Source organism: Pseudophryne corroboree, chromosome 10, assembly GCF_028390025.1.
Source record: "Pseudophryne corroboree isolate aPseCor3 chromosome 10, aPseCor3.hap2, whole genome shotgun sequence".
Classification (NCBI taxonomy): Eukaryota; Metazoa; Chordata; class Amphibia; order Anura; family Myobatrachidae; genus Pseudophryne; species Pseudophryne corroboree.
In genome coordinates, this window is record NC_086453.1 from 87768932 (window position 1) to 87793749 (window position 24818).

At 45.4% G+C, this 24818-nt stretch overlaps 1 protein-coding gene across 1 annotated transcript in view; it reads right to left on the bottom strand.

The window, feature by feature from the left end:
• LOC134966102 (ETS homologous factor-like) overlaps nt 1-11307 on the bottom strand; it is a 40140-nt gene extending 28833 nt beyond the window's left edge. The window contains exons 1-2 of the mRNA XM_063942582.1: nt 10775-11307; nt 8260-8433 (exon numbers count right to left, since the gene is read on the bottom strand). Coding sequence (XP_063798652.1) covers nt 8260-8433; nt 10775-10862 — 262 coding nt within the window. The 5' untranslated portion in view covers nt 10863-11307. The remainder of the gene's footprint in view (nt 1-8259; nt 8434-10774) is intronic.
• Nucleotides 11308-24818: the final 13511 nt, after the last annotated feature.

A 24818-nucleotide genomic window follows, 5' to 3' on the forward strand; every position in this document is an offset into this window, starting at 1 on the left:
TGAGTGAGAAATTGCACCAGCCAACCAGCCAAACAAACAAAGCCTGTGACATGGGTTAGGAGCTGATTGGCTGGTGCAATTTATCACTCACAGTGAAATTTATCAATCATTGATAAATAAGGGCATTGGTCTGAGGGGGCCTTTACAAAGAGCAGCAGCAGAATACAAGGTAATTAGATGCTACAGTATGTGTATTGAATAATTCCTGTATTTTACAGGGGTTCACTATGGTATGCCGGCAGTCGGGCTCCCGTCGACCAGCATACCGGCGCCGGGAGGCCGACCGCCGGCTTACCGACAGTGTGGCGAGCGCAAATGAGTCCCTTGCGGGCTCGCTGCACTCGCCACGCTACGGGCACGGTGGCACGCTATTTTATTCTCCCTCCAGGGGGGTCGTGGACCCCCACGAGGGAGAATAAGTGTCGGTATGCCGGCTGTCGGGATCCCGGCGCCAGTATACTGTGCGCCGGGATCCCGACAGCCGGCATACTGAAGACCACCCTTTTACAGAGCTCACTAGATTTCTCTGTATTGCATAGGTGTCATTAGAATGCTGGATGTATTGTATAAGGGTTCCAATGTATACATAGAAAGTGTCTAGTTAGACAGTCAACAGGTTGACCCCATATGGTCGACAGGTAAAAGGTTGGCATGATAATGGTCGACACAAATGTTCGACACACTTTTTTTTTTTTTTTACATTTGCTTCATTTACTATCCACATGGACTACGATTGGGAATAGTAATTTGTGCCGAGCACCAGGGGTGTAACTCCCAGAGGCAATGGAGACGCCTGCCCCCGGGCTCTTGAAGGAGCACCTGCATATACAGCAGCACCTGTGTGGTTCACAGTGCTATTCAAGTGTGATGGACCTCTGCAGCGCAGCTGCTACTGATGCATAGTCAATTGGCTCTATCCCAGGAGCCCTCATAACACCTGTAATAGGGTACAGGACAGCTCTTGTCTGGTACTGCTCAGCCTGCAGATGGTGTACCCGCTGCTACTGCTGGATTGTCAGATGGGACCCACCGGTGATCGCTGATTCTGCATGCTGTAGACGGCTGAATCTCGGGAGTCTGAACGTGATCCTCCGGTTGTTGTCAACAGTATAGCTGGAGCCCTGCCAATTTACTGCGGGCTCTGGCAGAGAGTGCAATCTATATAATTCTGTAATTTGTGGGTGTTATATATATATATATATATATATATACACACATACACACACATTATGTTTTCCCTTTTCAGTTATGGGGGGTTCACGAAACTCCAACTTGCCTCCGGGCAACTGGGATGAACTTACGTCCCTGCCGAGCGCAATGATAGCAGAGCGAGGCACCTTGCCCAAAGCGTGGCGAGAGTCTATGTTTGCACTAATATATACCCTGCAATTATATCGGAACCATAGATACAATTAGTGAGGCCGTTTAGAAACAAGGTGAAGCTAGATGGAAAGTAATTAAGGATAATAAAGAAAAGCATTACCAGGAGTAAGCCAAGTCCCTGAGAGGACGTGAAAATATGTTATGATGTGGGCGGGTCCCTCGAGCCTACAGTGATGTTGGCATATTTAGATTGTAGCCACCGCTGCCAGATGCCTTCAAACTTACAGTCAGCCTGGCTGATAATGTATAGGTGAGATGCAGTATTGTTCACTAGGGCAATCCATGACTGAAGCACAGGGCCACTGTTAGCCAGCCAGGTTCTTGCAATTTATACCTTGGCTAGGGTGAAAACATTTAGAATATACTATCTAGTGTATTTATCAAATATATCCTCAGACAAAATACCTAAAGTACAGACAAAAGGAGTTAAGGCTGATTTAGGAATATTTTTTAGAGGCAAGCATGCTGAACACCTGCCTCCAGAAGTTTGCCACCCTTGGGCAAGACCACAAGAGGAACCAAAGTTTGCTTGGGAATGTGGTGACCAATCCCGGGATCAGGATCGGCGGGATACCGTCCTAAAATGTTGGGATTGGCCACCACCTTACTTTTTTCTATGCTGGGAAGCACTGAGCGTCTTTAGGAGGCTCAGACGCTGCCCGGCTTCCTTTGCTCAGCTCCCCCTGCCCCCCCTGATGTGCATATTGCGTAGCGTACAGGGTATAGCAAAGGGGGAGAGTCGCTATTGTACACTATCTGAGTCCTCTACAGGACAGAAATTATTGGTGTTACTGTGATATAAATAGCTGTCAGCCACACTGGGGCTGTGCAGCTAGGGGTGTGCTGGTGTCTCTCTCTCTGTCTGTGTTTCCTCTCACATACAGTAAGGGCAGGCTTGAAAAGTATTACTGTCTGTGTGTATGTGTATGTTATTGTGCTTACTGTGAAACATGGGTAAACACAAGCTGTGCAGTGTATGGCACACTAGATTCTCTCCATTACATCTGTTTCTTGTGAACAATGCAGCCAATCTTCACAAATCAGTGAAGGGGCTTGGGGAGAGGGTCCAGAGCCCTCCTGGCTAGGGTCTCTTAAAACTATGATGTCAGATATGTCATCCCAGCTCACTGCTAATGTACAGAAAACTCAGCTACTACAACAGGCTGTTGCAGACTTAGCTGCTAGGGCAGATGTTACACAGCCCTTCCCCCCTCTCATGCAGGTCCACAGAAGCGTGGTTTACCTGCTCTACTCTCTGATACAGATGAGGATATACAGGTGGATGGGGAGGACTTGGATCCCGTTAGTGGGGATTCCGATTCTGCTCAGGGTATTGAACCCCTCATTCTGGCTATACGGGACGTGTTAAAGCTCCCTCTAGAGGACGCTGCATCACAGCAGTCGTTTTTCTTTACACATAGCAAGCCTAATGTCACTTTCCCTGATTCTGCAGAGTTAGATGACCTATTCAAGTTAGCCTGGAAAAATCCAGACAAAAAATTCCAATTGTCAAAAAAGTTTTTGCGCACTTTCCCATTTGCTCCTGAAGGTAGAAAATTCTGAGAAGAACCCCCGAGGGTTAATGTATCAGTCTCTCGACTGTCCAAAAAGGTGGTGCTGCCTGCCCCGGGCTCCTTTACCATAAAGGATCCAGGGACAGAAAAACAGAAGCTACGCTCAACTCTATTTACATGGCAGCATGTGTATCGCAAAGGCCGGTCATAGCGGGTTGCTGGATAACCCATGCCATTCATTCATGGGCTACTCATGTTGCTGGATACTGTGACCCAGAAGATGTTCTTACCAGAGGACAAGGCGAGTACACTTCAGGAGATGGTCCGCATGGTGCTCCGACCTACTTGAGTGTCCATCCATCTTTTCATAAGATTGTTGGGAAACATGGTCGCCTCATACAAGGCGATCCAATATGGGAGGTTCCATGCCAGAACATTTCAGTTGGATCTCTTGAGCAAGTGGTCTGGATCACATCTACAGATGCACCGGATGATTCGACTGTAACCTCAGGCCAGGATTTCCCTCCTGTGGTGGCTGCAGTCCTCCAATCTACTGGAAGGCCGGAGTTTCAGGATTCTGGATTGGACCCTCCTCACGACAGTTGCGAGTCTACGAGGATGGGGAGCTGTCACCCAAGGTTCGCAGTTCCAGAGCAGGTGGTCGGCCCACGAAAGCTTCCTTCCGATCAACATTCTGGAACTTCGGGCGATCTACAATGCTCTGCTTCAGGTCTCTCCTCTGCTCAAGGATCACGTGATCCAATTACAGTCGGACAACGCCACAGCAGTGGCATACATCAATCTGCAAGGGGGGTAAAAAAGCAGAGCCTGCATGTGAGAGGTGTCAAGGATACTGGGCAGAAAGAAATGCAAGAGCAATGTCGTCAATCTTTATTCCAGGTGTGGACAACTGGGAAGCGGACTTCCTGAGTCGTCACGATCTCCACCCGGGGGAGTGGGGACTCCACCATCAGGTGTTCCAACAGATCATCCAACGGTTGGGCTGCCCGCAGATAGACATGATGGCTTCTCGTCTCAACAAGATGCTTTAATGGTACTGCTCATGAACCAGGGACCCTCAGGCGAGGGCAGTGGATGCACTGACATCGCCTTGGCCCTACCGGCTGGTCTACCTCTTTCCTCCGATTCCGTTGCTCCCAAGTGTGCTCAAGCGAATCAGAAATCAAGGCGTTCAGGCAATTCTTCTGGACATGTCCGTCGAAGACCCTTGGCATCTACCATTAAGAAGAGATCTTCTTAAACAAGGACCATTCGTCTACCCGGACTTACGGCGACTTCGTTTGACGGCATGGAGGTTGAGCGGAACATCCTAGCTCACAAGGGCCTTTCCAAAATGGTTATTGCTACCATGGTTCAGGCCCGGAAACCTGTGATGTCATGACACTATCATCATATCTGGAGAAGATATGTCTCTTGGTGCGAGGAACGCACATATCCGCCTGCAGAGTTCCACTTTGGACGTTTCTTACGTTTCCTGCAGCCTGGTTGGATAAGGGCTTACGTCTAGGTTCCATTAAGGTCCAGATTTTAGCTCTCTCCATTTTCTTCCAGAAGAAATTGGCACTGTTGCCAGAAGTTCAGACCTTCTTGCAAGGGGTACTTCACATACAACCTCCATTTGTGCCGCCCACAGCACCTTGGGATTTGAATGTGGTGTTGAATTTTCGACATTTCTCCTGATCTGAACCTCTGATGATGGTAGTAGACAAGTACCTCAGATGGAAGACAGTAATGTTACTGGCCCTGGCTTCTGCTAGGCGTGTCTCAGAATTGGGGGCCTTATCGTGTAAAAGTCCATACTTGGTCTTTTACGAGGACAGAACGGAGCTCAGGACTAGGCAGCAGTTCCTGCCGAAGGTTGTCTCTGCGTTTCACCTGAATCAACCTATTGTGGTTCCGTCCAGTTCTGATACTTATGCTCCTCCGGAGGCATTGGATGCTGTGCGAGCCTTGAAGATCTATGTCAAGCGAACGACTGGGATCAGAAAGACGGATTCCTTGCTCATGCTCTATTATGCGCAGAAAAAGGGTTGTCCTGCTTCGAAGCAGTCCATTGCTCGTTGGCTTAGGCTTACTATCCAACAGGCCTATGTGTTGGCAGCCTTACCTACGTCTCTGAAAGCCCACTCTACAAGATCTGTGGGCTCTTCCTGGCCAGCTGCCCGAGGAGTCTCGGCCTTGCAACTATGCCGAGCTGCTACCTGGTCGGGGAAGAACACCTTTGTGAAGTTCTACAAGTTTGATACCCTGGCCAAAGAGGATACCCAGTTTGGGCAGGCGGTGCTGCAGCAGTCTCCACACATTCCTGCCAGTTCTGGAAGCTTTGGGATGTCCCCATCGTACTAAGTCTCCTCAATATCCCTTATGGATGCTAGAGAAAAATAGGATTTTAATTATCTACCGGTAAATCCTTTTCTCGTAGTCCATAAGGGATATTGGGCGCCCGCCTCAGTACGTTGACTTTTCTGCAGGTTCTCTGTTATGCGGTTACCTGTTGTTGTTTCCAGACGTTGCTGGTTGTTCTATGTTCGTGGAGTGCTGGTATTAAATCTCTCATATATGTCCTTCTCCTTTGGGCACTGTTTTACCTATAACTGCCTGTGGGAGGGGGCATAGAGGGGAGGAGCCAGCACACCCAGTGAAGAAATTTAAAGTGCATCGGCTCCTTTGGACCCCGTCTATACCATATCCATTATGGACTACGAGAAAAGGATTTACCAGTAGGTAATTAAAATCCTATTTTTTCTGTACCCTTCCCCAGATTTGTGCCTCGAGACAATCCTGTCTCAGAGGTCTACAGACAATTCCTTTGCCTTTGTGCTTGGTTTGTGCTCAGACATGCTCTGTCAAGTGTGGGTCCTTATAGGTGTGTGCTTTTCCAAATCATGTCCAATCAACTGAATTTACCACAGGTGGACTCCAATTAAGCTGTAGGAACATCTCAAGGATGATCAGTGGAAACAGGATGCACTTGAGCTCAATTTTCAGCTTAATGGCAAAGGCTGTGAATACTTATGTACCTGTGATTTCTTAAGTTTTTTATTTTTAATAAATTAGCAAATTTTTCACCTTGTCAGGCAGTATTGTGTGTAGAATTTTGAGGGGGAAAAATAATTTATTCTACTTTGTAATAAGACTGTAACATAACAAATGATGGAAAAAGTGAAGGCTGTTTCAGATGCCAAAAAATCACATGTACTGAGAAAGTATCAAACGTTTTCGGGGCATACGCCCCGTCCACAGTACAATACCTACAGGTATTGCATCTGAACAGTCTCTTGAGTGCCATCTCTCTTGAAACTGGATATGAATATTACTGGATGGGCACCTGAGCATGAGAGTTTGGTGATTTGAGTGCCGGCAGATCGTGGATTGATATATATATATACTAAGTAATCTCCAGGTTTTATGGATGACGAAGGAAGCATGCACAAGACACACCACCTGTACACTTTATGAGAGCCCTGTCATGTAAATAACTTGTTAAATTTACAAGGATTGGCAAACAAACTGCCCAGCTTTCAGCCAGTCCAGACATGCAGAGCCGTCTTAACAGCAGTGTAGGCCCCTGGGCACAGCAATGCACTGGGGCCCCTACCCACCCATCAGCGGTAGGGGTGGGGGGTGCTATCAGTGGCAGCTTTGATGTCCCGCGGGTGGTAGGGGGTATTCTATCTTCCGCACAGCATTAAGGACCTGGAGAAATGATTTCTGCTAATTAATTACTCCTTTACTGCACAGATGGGGCGGGAGGGAGAACACTAAACTGTAGAAGGGGACATTGTGCTGAATGAAGGGGCCCTGGTACATGACTTCCAGGGTGGTCGGGGGTATTTAATACACAGGGGAGGGGTGGATAGTAGAGTGGGCTTAATATTCATCATTTTCTGGTGGGAGGGCAGCTTGCTTGACTGCAGATATCTCCAGTTCCTGGAAATATATTTCTTAGCTTTAATGGGATAAAAAAACTAGAGAGTCCCCCCTTTCAGTGGGTACTGGGTACTTGGGATCAGACTTCAGGAGCCAGAGCAATCCACCAACAAAAATATAAAACTGCATATTAGGCGTGTGGAGCTGGCGCAGGGATCAGCTGCTGGAAGGCTAATATCTCTGGTTCTGGGCATAGTAGAGACAAGCTGCCAGTGTCCACTGAAAGGGGAGAGTCACAGCTTTTGGAGTATACCCTCAGAAAAACTCTAAGTCAGACAGAACCAGAGATATCTGTCTGGTAAGAGCAATTAACAGGCTTGAATGTGGACCACTGCTTTGAAGTCGGATATCTCCGGTTCCCCAGAGCCGATTTTCAAAAATCTGGTACCCCTGGAAAGAGGGGACCCTCAGCTATCAGCCTATGGCCCTTTTACTCCTGGGGCCCTTGGGCAAGAGCCCTTTGAGCCCATAGGAAACTTTGTCACTCAAAAGTGTGAATCAACATTACATTAAAATGAACGTAGTCAAGGTTAGGGAAGTCCCGGGGAAAAGGCCCAGGAGAAAGTTTGGAATTCCCATAGACAGATCACGGAAAGGTGTAGGGGTCTGAAGAACTGAACTCCTCCATTTTACTGACTGTGCCCCTGTGTATGACTCCATTATTCTGCACTCTGTATATTGTAGCTTTACTGTTACCTAGGAGACTAGCAAGCCATCCACACTAGTTAAATCTTTGAACCGGAGCAGAGTGATAGAATGTAGAAATGTAGAACCCTTGGAAAATATAGCTGTGCCTTCTCAAGGGCAGTATACAGACCATGCAGATACATTTAGTTAAGTTAAAGCCACCTTATTTTTTTCGGGTGGGGGGTTGATTCACATTTCCCCAGCAGATACTATTGTTTGCAGCCAACGGGTGGGGAGTGACTGGCAGCACGGCAAACGCTGCGGTAGGGTGCAGGGAGGCAGAGGGACCTTCCGGTCCCCGTGAATGCAGCAGCTGTGGGAAGTTTCTATTCCCTGCAGCTGCGGGAAGTTTCTTTTCCCTGCAGCTGCACAGATCAGATAAGGCACTTGCTGGTCTGTCGCAGTGGTTAAACAATAAAAGTTAAAACAAATAATGGAATTAATCTCACACACCAATATGCACACTCATGTAAACAACCCTTTCAAGAATATTTTCATGGGGTCCTTGACCACCTCCTATTGTTCTCCACAGATCGCGAACCACCTTCTCACTATCACTAGTTTCCCCTCTCCCCACCTCACTGTGACACAATACTCAGATAGCCGGCCCGTCAAACGACTGCATATCTGCAGACCCCCATTAATACACAAACAACACTCATTGTAATTCACAAATCTACTGTCACGAACCCTGTCATCCAGTGTCTTGAACTGTTGTACTCACCTGTAAACTGAGGGAGTGTGTCACTGTTGCTGGTGCTGTCAATCACGTTACAAGTGTCCGAATCCCCTGAGGAATAATCAGTGGAGGTCAGATAGGCCAAAAAAGGTAGATCTATGTCATTGGCTCCATAACCATACTCTGAATGGTCCCAGGAATTTTGGAAGGAGGAAAACTCTAAATATAGACAACAAACAAAGCAGAACAAAGGTTAGGAACATCATAACATGCAGAACACATAACAATCCAGAAGGTAACTATATTACTATTGTTAATAAATAAATATTAGGAAACCAAAACAAAATGAACCCCCCCCCCCTCCCCAATTTTTGTCCTTTGAGTCAGTAGAATGGTTTTAGTGACCCCTTAATACCCTTGTAATTTCTGTGTCAGGGGTGGCCAGAATCCAAGAAAGCTCCCCCATACCAGCTTTCAAATCTATTGTGGATTCGATCTAACATGACAAAATTTGAATTTTATTGAATATTGTTCGCTCGCTAGCTGCTTTTAGCAGTATTGCACACGCTAGGCCGCCGCCCTCTGGGAGTGTATCTTAGCTTAGCAGAATAGCGAATGAAAGATTAGCAGAACTGCTACTAAATAATTCTTTGCCATTTCTGAGTAGCTCCAGATCTACTCACAGATTGCGATCAGCTCGGTCCGTTTAGTTCCTGGTTTGACGTCACAAACACGCCCTGCGTTTGGCCAGCCACTCCCCCGTTTCTCCAGACACTCCCGCGTTTTTCCCTGACACGCCTACGTTTTTTAGCACACTTCTGGAAAATGCTCAGTTACCACCCAGGAACGCCCCTTTCCTGTCAATCATACACCGATCAGCAGTGCGACTGAAAAGCGCTGCAGGATCCACAGCAAAACTGCTAAGTTTTTAGTTAAATAACTAAGCGCATGCGCCCTGCGTGCCTTGCGCAGGCGCAATTAGAAACAAATCGCAGCATAGCGAAAATCGGCAACGAGCGAACAACTCGGAATGACCCCCTTTGGGCGCACACGAACAAAGTGTTCTTCATCTCAGCATTAAGAGAAATCCAGCATCAGCGCTTAGTGCTGAAATGCGTCAAAGCAACCAACACCAGAGAGATGATACAAAAACACCCCCTTCCGTTCTGATCTGTTGCCCCCCCAGTATCGCTTCAGCGTAGTGCTGGAGTGATCCGCAGCTCTATATGCCAGTCACTAACGGAAAGCTGCAATGTAATTTTTCCAGACTGCGCGTGCGTAAGCCATATGGCTGCTCATGTACATTAAAGACAAAGTATCCGGAGCCATGACGGGACCCCAGATGGCGTTATGTTTTTTTGATAAGTGACAAAAGCTTTACATCGGTTAGTAAATATCCAAAGCCATTGGGGTTGCGAAATGACACTATGCTAGGCACCACTGGATAAATCTCAGATTTTTCCACATAAAGGAGAAAAGGCTGGGCCACACTGGATATTTTAAACTATATCGTCATTTTCACCCTCCTGAGCAACATAGTTTAACATATCGCCCAGTGTTGCCGGTGCGAACGATGAACGATGTGTGTTCCCGCGGGTCGTAAACTAGGTTGTCTGTCGTCTGTCCCTACAGCTCAATTCTGGCTATATCATTGATGAGACTGTGCATATAGTTCCGTCGTTCATGTGGCCGCTCTATCTCGATCATTATTGTTCATCCGGGAGTCCGGGAAGTTCAAGGGAAAATTATGAACGATTTCAGTCATCGTTCATGTCGTCCAGTGTGGCACTGCCTTAAATGTTACACCTGGATCCAGGGCCGGTTCTAGCTCTTTTGGTGCCCCGGGTGAAAATAAGGGCGTGGCTTCATACAGGGGGCGTGGTCAGTTACGCCCCCTATAGAGTTGTGCCGCCATTTGTGCCCCCTGTAGAGTAGCGCCGCTTACACACAAAAAAAAATAATACTTACAATCCCCGCTCCTGATTCCCGACCGCTGCAGACCTCCGCCGGCGCCGCTCCTCTCCTCGGATCTATGGGAGAGACGTCATGACGTCTCTCCCATAGCACAGCATAGACAGACACTAGAGGTCAAATGTGACCCCTAGCGTCTGTGTCAGTCCCACAATGCTGTGCGGTGCGTGATGACGTCATTGCGCACCGCACAGCAAAGGTCCTCTCCACGAAGGGAAACTAGACGCGTAGCGTCTAGTTCCTTTCACAGCGGGGGACACAGCGGGGGGCACAGTAGCGGATCTTGCCATGGTGCGGCGCCCTCCGGAAGGTGGCGCCCCGGGCAAAAGTCCTGCTTGCCCGTGGCAAGATCCGCTACTGCCTGGATCCTAAAATCTGAGTAGAAAAAGCCCTTATCAAGTGAGTTTTATATTTTCTGATATTGAAGATAAAAAAAAATAACAGAAAAGAACACGAATACAACAAACTATATATAATAAACATAAAGATAGCAACAAAAAAACACTAACACCCAATAGATACAAAACAAATCACCGGATACAGATTAGAGGTGACATGACATTAAAGATCAATATCTGCGCGGTCTCACCTGTTAGCACCGCCTGGCTAGCACTGCTGCCCAACTCAGCTGTGAGGCTGGAGAGAATGGTGAATGGCAAGGTTGGTGTGTGGTACATCCTGGCAGGTATTCAGCAACACATGCCCTTGGTCGGGTAAAAGGTGTGCCGGTCAGTCAGAGGGCAATAAGGGGGCAGAAAGAGTCTTTAGGTGCTGATGGACCTCAAAGCACTGGCTGGTGCAGAGGGGCAGTAGCAGCAGTGACTGTGCAGGAGGAGACAGCTCTAGCTCAGGGTATTATCAACAACACAGCAGGTAATCTCACTTGTAGTGTGGGAGGTTTGTCTTTACCTGATCTGTATTCATCAAACCTCATAATACAGCTCTTCTAAGAAGCGTCAGGGAGTGAATAGGCTCCTTAATCGGGGTTTCTCCTCCCCATTGTTTTTTTCGGGTCGTGTTGCTTTCCCAGAGTTTCAGTTTAATGTAACTGTATGGCTGTCTGCCAGCTTTCACCTTGTCACTGGCTCCGGGGCACTCCCTTGTAAGTTTATCTGAGAAAACAAAGAGTTACTGTAAATTGACAAGCACACAGCATTCTTGATAATAAAGTCTCAGAAAAAAAAAAAGAGAATTATGACAACAACAGTTATTATGAGACGACAGATCACATAATAATAATGTGCAAAATATGAAAGGGTAATTTAATTTTTGCAGGTCATTCTTGGGTCACTGATCCTGAAACATTTACTGTTGCAATAGCCCCATCTAGTGGGCGTGTTGTTTGTTGCATCCAAAATATATTTCCTGTGGACTAAATAAATATGTCACTTTGAGGCCACATTTATGAATTATTGGGAATTGGTCCCGATAATTTTAATGTCTTATCGCCGCTCATTGTGGCAATAAGAAAGTAAGTAATGCCTCAATGTACCATTTTACACACCCAGGAACAGGGATTGAAAGAGTGGAGCAGCAGAAAAGGCAAATCAGGCAAGCAGCTGCATTTAAAACACATTATAAATGTGTAAGTCTGGTTAGGGAAAGACCAATAAGAAGGCAAACAAAAAATGTAATAAATTTACAAGCAAAATCGCAATTTAATAATGTGAGTCACTGCAGTTCCTATGTAAGGGGCTACTGGAATCCAGAATATAGAAAATACTGTATAAAGCTCAATAAGCAGCACTGCCATTTTTATTTTTACTTAAAATATAATAGACACATCAATAAACACACATGGTAAACAGCTCAAGAGGCACTGGCTAGTATCAGAGCCATATTTACACACAATATATGAGCCCAAGGGTGCATGTGGGAATTATACACAGGTACAGCAGTATACACTGCTGGAAATTTGGCGAGTTTTGATCAGAGATGTGCGGAAAAGATAGGCAGGTGAGGCACTGGCTCACCCGTCATAGACTTTTTACTCCAGAGTTTGACTACAAAAATGATTAGAGCAGTACGGATGGTGTAATGGTTAGCATTACTGCCTCACAGCACTGAGGTCATGGGTTCCATTCCCACCAAGGGGGTCATTCCGAGTTGTTTGCTCGTTGCCAATTTTCGCAACAGAGCGATTAAGGCAAAAATGCGCATGGTTCGCAGTGCGCATGCGGTTAGTATTTTAGCACAAAACTTAGTAGATTTACTCACGTCCGAACTAAGATTTTTCATCGTAGAAGTGATCGGAGTGTGATTGACAGGAAGTGAGTGTTTCTGGGCGGAAACTGGCCGTTTTCTGGGAGTGTGCGGAAAAACGCAGGCGTGTCATGGAAAAACGCGGGAGTGTCTGGAGAAACGGGGGAGTGGCTGGGCGTGTTTGTGACGTCAAACCAGGAACGAAACGGCCTGAGCTGATCGCAATCTGTGAGTAGGTCTGGAGCTACTCAGAAACTGCTAAGAATGTTCTATTAGCAATTCTGCTAATCTTTCGTTCGCTATTCTGCTAAGCTAAGATACACTCCCAGAGGGCGGCGGCTTAGCGTGTGCAATGCTGCTAAAATCTGCTAGCGAGCGAACAACTCGGAATCACCCCCCATGTCCCTAACTGTGTGTAGTTTGTATATTCTCCCCGTACTTGCGTGGGTTTCCTCCGGGTTCTCCGGTTTCCTCCCACAATCCAAAAATATACTGGTAGGTTAATTGGCTCCCAACTAAAAAAAAAAATAACGCTAGTGTGAATGTGTGCGCATATGGTAGGGAAAATAGATTGTAAGCTCCACTGGGGAAGGGACTGATGTGAATGGCCAAATATTCTCTGTAAAAGCGCTGCAGAATATGTGTGCGCTATATAAATGACTGGTAATATAATAATTAGAATAGTACAAAGAAGCTATTTCTAATATATTCCTTGTATTTTTCATATACTTTATATAGTCAAAACTCCGGCGTATATGTTAATATGATAGGAAAGGCTCTGCCTCACCTGTCTCACCCCACCGCATGCCACTGCTATCTCTATATATGTGTGTAGCGTTAACCTTTTATAAATATAGATGCTGTATATCTGTAATGGGCAGGCTATAATGATGATGCACTATATACACCAGTACTGGCATGTGTAAGCTCACCAGTCCCCGCACAGCTCCTGGCCAGTCTGGGGTGTAGAGGATACCAGTAGCCACCAGCAGATGGCCGGAGGGGTCTGGACATGGCCTATGTGGGGTGTGGGAGGGGCAAGCACAGGACCTTGCCCCTTCATCGGCGTGTAGTATATATAAAGCAACTGGGACAATTATTTGACTCCTCCTCACCTGCATCATCTATAGCCCCAACACGACCCCTCCTTCTCCGGTCACCACACTGCTAACCCGGCACAGGGTCTCATCTCTTCCTGCCAGACTGATTCACCTTCTCCTACCCACCGGTAAGTGGCCACACGTGTCCCTGATGCCTCCGCTCTGAGCACTGCGTTACTGTCTGGTGGGTCAACATCCGTTTCCTGGTTACTACTGCTACTTGTTGCTGAGTCCCGGAATGGTAAATAACCTGGGGTTGCAGAATAGTAAATGGAGGAGGGGGTTTAGAGTATGCTGTATATGTTGAGAGTAGTATATGGAGGAGGGGGTGACCTGTATATAAGGGCACTATATGGAAGGGTATGGGGGTGCAGTGTGTATATATGGGGGCAGTATATGGTGTGGGGAGCAGTGTACATAGGGAGTGTGTGTGTCACACAGAGGTGACTCTATTGAAAAAAATCTACATCTCTTTCTCTTCACTGTCCCTATCTGCCCCTACCACTCCACTCTCTCCCCATTCGCTATCTAACCCAACCCCTGCCATCTCTCTCTCAGTCCCTATCTGTCCCAACCCTCCTGACCTCTTTTTTTCTCCACTAGTCCCTACCCCACTCTCCAAGCCCCAGTCCCTATCTGTCCCTACCTCTACTCTCTCTAACCCAGCCCCCTCTCTCCGTATGCAGTAACATATCCCTGCGGTTTCACCTTAAGTTTAGGGATGGCCATTGACAATCGATTTAAAATCATTGATGGTCAATGACCAATGTTTTCTCATACGTCCTAGAGGATGCTGGGGTCACATCAAGAACCATGGGGTTATACCAAAGCTCTAGAATGGGCGGTAGAGTGCGGACGACTCTGCAGTACCGAATGACCAAATGTGAGGTCAACCTCGGCCAAGGTAATAAACCTGTAAAACTTAGCCAAATTGCTTGCTAAATAGGTGCTCGGCAAGTTGCAATGTCGAGACTACCCGGTCAACCGCCCCGGACGAGCCCACCTTTCTAGTAGAATAGGTCTTCACGTATTTCGGTAACGGCAATCCTGCCGTGAGATGAGCATGCTGAATTGTATCACAGATCCAGCGCGCACCAGTCTGCTTGGAAGCAGGACACCCAATCTTGTTGGGAGCAAACAGGACAACAGAGCCTGTGTTGCTAAACGGAGCCGTCCTGGCGACATAAATTTTCAAAACTCTGACCACATGCAGAGACTTTCGACTCAGCGAAGGCGTCGGTAGTCACAGGCACCATAATAAGTTGGTACATGTGGAAAGAAGAAACCACCTTCGGTAGAAATTGTTGACGAGTTTCCAACTCTGCTCTATCTTCATTGAAGATCAAATAAGGTCTCTTGTGAGACCAGGTCACTAACTCAGACACTCGCCTTGCGTATGCCAAGGCCAACCTGACGACCACTTCGCAAGTGACGAATGTCAACTCCACCTTCTCTAAAGGTTTAAATCAATATGAGTGAAGGAACTGCAACACCACGTTAAGATCCCATGGTGCCACTGGGGCACAAATGTAGGTTGGATGTGCAACCCACCCTTCACGACTGTCTGAACTTCTGGAAGGGAGTCCAGTTTATTCTGAAAGAAACCCGATAAGTCAGATTATAATTTAGCCCAAGGTTAGGCCCGCATCCACACTGGCTTGTAGGAAATGGAGAAAACGTCCTAGCTGATAAGTCTGCCGTAGAAGTCTTCTTGGATTCACACCAAGAAATTTATTTTCTACAACTACGGTAGTAATGTTTAGACGTTACCCCTTTTTCCAGCCCAAATAAGCGTGGAGAACATATACCGTGAGAATACCCTTACAGAATAGGATCTGGCGGTCAACCACCATGTCGTCACATGTAGCCGCGGTAAGTCCTAATACACGCACGGCCCCTGCCACAACAGGTCCTCGCGCAAAGGAAAAAACCAGGGATCTCCTATGAGTAATTCCTGAGATCTGGATACCAAGCTCTTCTTGGCCAGTCTGAGACCCTGAGGCTCGCTCGAATTTCCTTTGTATGATCCCAAAACTTTTGGAACGAGAGAAAACGTATGGAATACATATACCGACTGAAAACACCCACGGTGTCACCAGTGCATTCACTGTTCCTGTTTGAGGGTCCTTTGACCTGGAATTCTGAAGCTTCTTGTTGAGACGAGATGCCATCATTCCTACTTGAGGAAATCCCACCGACATGCCACTTCTCCGAAGACTAGTTGGAGGAGGTTTCCCCTCTCCTGGATGGAGATCGTGTCTGCTGAGGAAGTCTGCTTCCCAGTTGTCCACTCTTGGAACGACATCGCCGACAGAGCGCTTGTATGTTTTTCCGCCCAGCGGAAAATCCTTGTGGTTTCTGTCATTGTCGTTCTGCTTTTCGTTTGTAGAAAACCATTGTAAATGGCCCTCAACTCTAGACCGTTTATGTGGTGACAAGTTGTCTAACTTGACCATCTTCCTTGGAAGTTTTCCCCCCTGTGTGACTGCCCCCCCCCGCCTCGGAGGCTTGCATCCGTGGTCGCTAGGATCCATTCCTGGATCTTGAACCTGCACACCTCTAGGAGGTGAGAACTGCGCAGCCACCACAGGAGTGAGATTCTGGACTTGGAAGACAGGATTATCCTCCGGTATAAGTGTAGGTGGGAACCGGACTCCTTGTCCAACAGGTCCCACTGGAACATCCTGGCATGAAACCTGCCAAATAGAGTGGCCTCGTAGGCCGCAACCATCTTTTCCAGCAACCGAATGTATTGATGAATTGACACTCTTGCTGGTCTCGTGTGTGTAGTATTATTCCCAAAACTGACAACCACGTCGATGGGACCATCAGTGAATCTGGCCAGTTCAGGAGCCAACCCTGTTGTTGAAGAACTGTCAGGGAGAGTGCAACGTTTTGCACCCACTGGTTTCTTGATCTCGCCGTTATCAGGAGACCGTCCCAGCACGGGATAAATGTGACTCCCTACTAGAGAAGGAGAACCATCATTACCGCCATCACCCTGGTGAAATTGGTAATGACCATCCTGAACAGCAAACCTCAGGTAAATCTAATGCGGAGGAAAATGTAAGTTGACCTCCAGTATCCTTTTTTCCAGATTGGAGATCACTGCCCTGAGAGATTCCATCTTGGATTTGAATTTCTTTAAGAAGATATTGAGTGATTTCAGATTTAGGATTGGTCTGACTGAGCCGTTTGGCTTCGGGACCACAAAGAGGCTTGAATAAAAGCCTTCTCCCTGTAGTGATATGGGAAACCAGGCCAATGACTTGATCCTGACACAACTCTTGTGTTGCGTCGAATACTGCCTCCCTGTCCGGAGGAGAATCGGTTTATTTGAAAAATTGGTGAGGGGAAACGTCTGGAAACTCCTGTATGTGCCCTTGGGACACTATTCGTAAAACCCCCGGGTCCAGGTCCGTTCCAGGACTGACTGAAGAGTTTTAGACATGGCCCCACCGGTGTGGGCTCCCGCCAGAGAGTCCCAGCATCATGCGGTGGATGTGGCAGAACAGAGGATAATGTCTGCTCCTGTGATCTTGAAGAGGTTGCGGACCTCTTCCCTTTTCTCCTTCCTCTACCTGCAAGAAAAGGGAATCTGTATCAATTGGTCCTCAATGACTACATCCGACAATGATGCGTCATCATCCGTTGTGAGGGAACATATGGCAAGAAGGTAGACTTACCAGCGGTATCTGCCGAGATCAAAATAACTAGGCCGTCACCAAATCAGGCTTCACCTTCCTAAGGAAGAGACTCCAGCATCAGCATTCCGTTGGTGAATCCACCACGCCTTCCTAGCCGAGACCACCATGGAATTGGGTCGCGAACCCAAGAGTTCCATATCCCCTGCAGTCACCCGAAAATATGCTGCAGCGTCCTTGATATGACCCAATGTACGGAGTATCTCATCTCTCCCCAGGGTATCTACAACGGATGACCAGGTAACCGACCATTTTTGAATACTACTACTCCCCCGTGCGCATGCAATGGCAGGTCTAACTGACGTATGCGTGGACACATAACTAGAATATACCGTAGCTTCCTACATATGATCCACTGGCTTTGTGACAGCTCCCCGTGTAGAACAGGGGGTGACTCCCACTTTATTCCATCCACGGCGGGAAAAGAATAAACAATCAGAATCCTCCTGAGGATTTGAAACCATCATGTCAGGGCCGACCCAGACCTTCTCCACAGAGCGTCCAGCACATGAAAATGAGGAATGTTACTTCAGCTGTATTATAAATTTATCTGTACGTGTATGCATGTATACAACACACACGTATATATATATATATATATATATATATATATATATATAGATAGATATATAGATATTGTTCTAGTGGTAAATCAGTTGCGCCTTCAGTGTTCGTGAATAATACGTTGCAAATCCTTAGATGACAATTAAAATATGCGTACCAGACATACGTAGAACAGTCGCCTCATATAAGGTGTCTTTGCATCGGGATGTTCCTTACTCGTACTGACTCTCCGTTCCCATCCGTCCAGGTATTGGTGTGGAGTTTGTACGTATATGCAAGACAATGTATCAGTGCATTGCTCTTAAAAAGTGACTCAGTGCTGCTTTGTGCAAAATTTTTCAATAAAGTGAATACGTGCAAAAAAGTGCTAGAAGTGCTTGGTAAAAATATATATATGAATAAAAAATGCGAATATATTACTGGCAGTGTGCTAACACCCTTTTTCCTTAGGTAATGTGCTTGGATACCATTCATTAAGAGTGCAACACCGTATAGCACAGTAATTCAGAGGAGGGATATGTTTTAAATAAAGCACTTACATATAAAGTTGCACTAAATTAAATGATGCTGCCGTCATTCCGTCATCAGACTTATGTACCTTAAAAAAAGTCCCATGCGGGAAGGAAAGGCCTCTGATAGTGTAGTATTATTTAAAAAACATTTTAATAATACATAAAGCGACAGAAAAAACATATAGATGGACTCGTACAATTTAAAAATGCATATAAGCTTATCTGTTATTTCCTCAGATAGGAGCGGAGTGCCGGTATTTTAATTGTCATCTAAGGATTTGCAACGTATTATTCACGAACACTGAAGGCGCAACTGATTTACCACTAGAACAATTTTGAAAACTAAGTTCCCCTGGGAATTGGACCTTTTTGAAATCTGGTTGCGACACCATTTGTTTTGGGAGTGTTTTTAATTTTAAATTTTGCACTATTTCACGGGTAATTTAAGATCTCCCAATTTGGGGATATCTGGTTATAGAATATTTAGGTTGTAGCGCTATTTGCACCTCTTTGTACACAATATATATATATACAGGTTGAGTATCCCATATCCAAATATTCCGAAATACGGAATATTCCGAAATACGGACTTTTTTGAGTGAGAGTGAGATAGTGAAACCTTTGTTTTCTGATGGCTCAATGTACACAAACTTTGTTTAATACACAAAGTTATTAAAAATATTGTATTAAATGTCCTTCAGGCTGTGTGTATAAGGTGTATATGAAACATAAATGAATTGTGTGAATGTACACACACTTTGTTTAATGCACAAAGTTATAAAAAATATTGGCTAAAATTACCTTCAGGCTGTGTGTATATGGTGTATATGAAACATAAATGCATTCTGTGCTTATATTTAGGTCCCATCACCATGATATCACATTATGGTAGGCAATTATTCCAAAATACGGAAAAATCCCATATCCAAAATACCTCTGGTCCCAAGCATTTTGGATAAGGGAGACTCAACCTGTATATATATATAGATATCCAAAGGCGGAAATAAACGGCACTCACAGGGTATGTCATATCAAAAAAACTGGTATATTAATGTGACGTTTTGGAGCACCAGCCCCTTCTTCCAGACAACACCAGAAAAAACACATAAATACAACTTACCCCCTTAAGTACCTCCGCTGCCAGTCCACGCCATCCTCACCTCCCAGACGCGCCCAGAGCCACAGGTCCGCCTTTGGTGACTCACTTCCGGGTACGGGCTTCCGGGCGTTGTCACAGTAACGGCGCTGCTTGCTCTCCACAACCCGGCGTTCACCATGGCAACCCGGCCACAGGACGGCCTGCAGGGATAAGGGAGAATAGTGTGATTTAACAGCACACCCACATATATAAAAATGAAAACAACATACATGAAATAAATATATATATATACACACAACTAGAGACACAATATGGGTAACTACAAAAAATAGACTATAACAGCATTGTCTAATGCACAATCCTATAGCTTTATATTTAAACATCACATGATACTATTCCAGCTGATTTTCTCATTGAGCCCATGGGGCACCATAGTATTAAGCCTGAAGATCCATCGTGACTCCGCCAGAAGCAATGCCTTACCACGGTCACCACCCCGAAGGGATTCTGGTATATGATCTATGATAAAATATCTAAGATCACATAATCGGTGGCCTTTTATTTTAAAGTGGCGCGCCACTGGCTGGTCTATGGATCTCCCCGCTACAGATAAATCAATACTAGAACGGTGGAGGGCCATCCGGTCCCTGAATTTGCGTGTTGTTTGTCCCACGTAATACATACCACAGGGACAGTAAATGACATATACTACATGGGTAGTTTTGCATGTAAGTACATGGCGGATATCAAACATTTTGTTGGAACTGGGGTGCTTGAAACTTTTACAAGGCGTTATATATTGACACGTGACACAATCGTGGCAACTGTAGCAACCAGGCGGCTTAGTATATACATTGGGGGGTCTTGGGACTCCCCGACCAGAGATATCCGTTATCACGAGTCTATCACGTAAATTGCGGCCTCTCTTAAAGGCAGCCATGGGTCTATCCTCCTTAAAGCATACCAGCTCTTTGTCAGATTTCACTATGGGCCAAAGTGCCCTAGTTGCCTGATTGATGATGGGGCTAGCCACCGTGTATGTACTTACCCATGGGATAACATGTTTGTTATCACGCCTAGATGATTCTAATAATTGGGGTCTCGGTATCTTAAGGACCTGCTCTTTCTGTGCTAGTAATGTATTACGGTCATACCCCCTCTTAATAAATGTATCAATTAGTACATCTAGCCGTTCAGATATCTTGGACTGCTCACTTATGATTCTAGCCACCCTCATCATCTGTGATAGCGGGAGACCCTGCTTCAGAGATGAGGGATGATGGCTGCCTGCCTGTAGGAACGTGTTACGGTCTACATCTTTGAAAAAGATGTCTGTTTCAATCCGTCCACTATTGATAATAACTTTGACATCTAAAAACTGCATGATGTCACTACTGTACGAGTAGGTATATTTAATGGGCAAATCCATCTCATTAACTTCACTCATTAAACGATCAAAGAGATCAGCACCCCCGGTCCATAGAATGAAAATTTCATCTATGTACCTGGTATATGCCAGAATATTTTTACTGATCTCTGACCTATCCAGAAACATGCGGTCCTCAATACCGAACATAAATATATTCGCGTATGCCGGAGCCACTGCTGACCCCATGGCACAGCCACGCAGTTGTAAAAAATATTGGCTATCATACAGGAAATAGTTCCTAAGTAATGTTAATTTAAGAAATTGCATAAACAAGCTATGATTGAACACTGATGTATCTAAAAACTGATCTAGAAAGTGTTTCATTGATGCCAATCCTTCCCCATGAGGTATTGACGTATATAAATTGCAGACATCTAAGCAGCACATCAAAGTACCTTCCGGTACCTGTCCAATGTCCAGTAATAGTTTAATAAAACTAGTCGTATTCTTAAGGAAAGATTTTTTAAGTAACAGAAGAGGCTGCAAGATATAGTCCAACAGCTGGGCAATATTTTGATACAGCGAGTCACGGGCGGAGATAATGGGCCGTCCTGGCGGCCTCTCCACACTCTTATGCAGCTTGGGTAGTGTATACAACACAGGAATTTTGGGATGTTCTTTATATAATATCTTCTGTAATGCTGAAGAGATTACTCCATCTTTGACCGCTGTATCTAGAATAGATATCTAAACGCTGTATCTAGCGTTTCGTAGGGTCACCTGATAATTTTTGGTAAACATTGACATCCGCAAGTTGTCGCTCAATTTCACTGCGATATTCACCTATCCCTTGAATTACGATGGCCCCGCCCTTATCGGCGGGCCTAATGATGATATCTTCATATTGGGCAAGATTTTTCAGAGCTGTAGCTTCACATCGCGACAAGTTTTTCTGAATCTTTCCCGGAGCTGATTGGAATCTTTTAACTGACTCGTCTAGAAGACGATTAAAGGTTTTTAACGAGGGGTTAAGGGATACAGGATCGTATGTGGATCTTGAAATGGATTGAGCAAATTTTTCCACTATAGTGGCCTCGGTAGGAGCAGATTGATGTTGGAAATGTTCCTTTAAACGCAATTTGCGTGCAAATCTATGGTGCTCCCTTTTCCATTCGAAATCATTGTGTAGATTCGTAGGAACAAACGACAGGCCTTTCTGTAAAACATCCACCTCCTCTTTCGTCAAAATCCTTTGTGACAAGTTAAAAATCATTGTTTGTTCTTTGCAGCTTTTCTTGTTGTTGTCCCTTTTGTTTTGTCCGCCCCTGCGGGTGGGCGCTCTTTTGTTTTTTTGGAGGGCTCTGTGACATCCCCTAAAAGGGGCAGCTGCAGACATACCAGGCTCATCCGACTCTGATATCAAGAAATCACTGTCACTGTGACTATTAGATGTCTCTACTTGATTACGATTAGCCGCTCTCGCTTTATGCCAAGGTCTACGTCTCCGTTCATTCCTATTGCTCCGATCACTGTTGTCCCCTCCTGCCAGCCATCTGTAGACTTTGTTCTCATCATAATCATTGTCCACGTTATTTCTTTTACATTTTAGCAAATCTTTTCTATACTGGTCACACTTCTGTTCCAACTTAGTAATCCAACCTGCATTGACAGGATCCTCCAGGAGTATTTTGGCATCTTTTTGTAGTTTATCAATTTTGCCACGAGTTATTTCCAGTTCACGGCGGGATTCTTCAATAACTAGGACCATTAGGTCTAGAGCGCATCTATTCAAGATGCCCACCCACTTCCGTACAAACTCGGGGTTGTTCCGTCCTATAGTAGGTGTATTCCTACAGCGGAATCCCCGCGGGATTTTTCTCTCCCTATAGTATTCCGACAGGGAGGAAGCATGTAAAAGATAGTCCGTCTCACGACGTCTGAGTTTAAATAACTGGAAATGCACATCCTCCATATTTTGTTTTGAATCTTTGTCACATACAGGTTCTTTCAGCAGAATCCCCTCTATCTGCTCAGGGGTAAAGCCGAACACTTCCCCAGTCGGTATAATAAAATTGTGGCATCCTGCCACATCCTGAGAGGCAGAAGCCCCTGGTAGCATCTCCATATTGTGTATCTCCCAAAAAACAATAAGCACCTTAGTACACACATGCAATGTACAGATGCAGCAGGTGTCTGAAGTAGTTGATTGGAGATTAAATGAAAAGATTAGGTGCCATAACACCAGATATATTCATCCAAATCAGTCGGCACTCAATTGACTCAATGTCCAGCTTCCCCTGGTGCCTGAATCCTTGATCACATAGATATCCAAAGGCGGAAATAAACGGCACTCACAGGGTATGTCATATCAAAAAAACTGGTATATTATGTTGTTTTCATTTTTATATATGTGGGTGTGCTGTTAAATCACACTATTCTCCCTTATCCCTGCAGGCCGTCCTGTGGCCGGGTTGCCATGGTGAACGCCGGTGTGTGGAGAGCAAACAGCGTTGTTACTATGACAACGCCCGGAAGCCCGTACCCGGAAGTGAGTCACCAAAGGCGGACCTGCGGCTCTGGGCGTGTCTGGGAGGTGAGGATGGCGTGGACTGGCAGCGGAGGTACTTAAGGGGGTAAGTTGTATTTATGTGTTTATTCTGGTGTTGTCTGGAAGAAGGGGCTGGTGCTCCGAAACGTCACATTAATATACCAGTTTTTTTGATATGACATACCCTGTGAGTGCCGTTTATTTCCGCCTTTGGATATCTATGTGATCAAGGATTCAGGCACCAGGGGAAGCTGGACATTGAGTGCCGACTGATTTGGGTGAATATATATATATATATATATATACACACACATACACACACATAGACTCCTCTGTTCGGAACAGCAGGGTCCTCAGTGACGTTAATACGTCCTCCTCATACACTAATCATGCACTAAACGCTCCTTTTTTTTTTTTTTTTTGGATCTCCTCAGGAAACATTATTGTCGACATAGGAAGCGGCATCTGTGTCGGTATTAGGGAGTAGTAACTGGGCAAAATAACATTTTTTTTTTTTAAACATATCTTTCTTTATTGAAGCATTTCTTTAAAGAAAATAGCAATAATCACAGGAACATTGTGGGTAATAGTCAGAAAAGACATAATGTAATAGATACAGAACATAGTGCATGGTATAAGGAGGAACATAAATGAGGATAATTTGTATAATATTATAGAGTAACAAATAACACCTGTAAATACTCCATAAAACTACAGAGAGATGGGAACACGTCACAACCACTAATTAGCGCTATCAAGAGTGATGGGAGGGTCTCTAAGAAAAATCCTGGTTTCATACCAGAGTGTGCTACGAAAACAAGAACTAATGGCCTCTTTAGTATGAGTAGGAAGTGTTTCAATAAAACTTCCCTATGTTGCGAAAAAGGATTCGGTGCGAGATTCTTTTTGAAGTGAGGCCTCCAGCCAATCCATATGACAAATAAAAAATAGTTTGTCTCTAAACATTTCTAGAGTCTGGACGGAACTGTGAACCCACATGTGCAAAACAGCTTTTCTAGCTACCGATGAGATTGCTAAGAGTAATTTTTTCACGGGTTTGGGCACTCTAATACCAGGGGGTGTGATACCAAATATAGCCCATTCCGGTGTAAAAGGGATGTAATTCACTAAATGTTGGGAGGCAAAGCGCCATACTGCTAACCAGAACCGTCTTAAAAGTGGACAGGCCCAGAAACAATGATAAAGATCAGCCGATTGATGGCCACATTTGGGACAGGAAGGATCGTCTAATAGGCCTATTAAGAAACCTCTATGGGGAGAAATATAAGATCTGTGAAAGATATTAAGATACATTTCTGTGTATTTAGCAGCTGGGAACATGGCTATTGAAAAATGTAGCATGTGCAGTAACCCATCAACATCTAAGTTAGGAAAATGTTCCAACCATTGGGCTATACCAGTTTTATAATGTAGAGTGGTCTAGTATGGTGTGGAGTTGTTTATAGTAAAGTGAAATAGCACCTTTGGCTTGTTCCAGTCGCAATAGTATTCGGTCCAGTTGATTGTCCCAATCA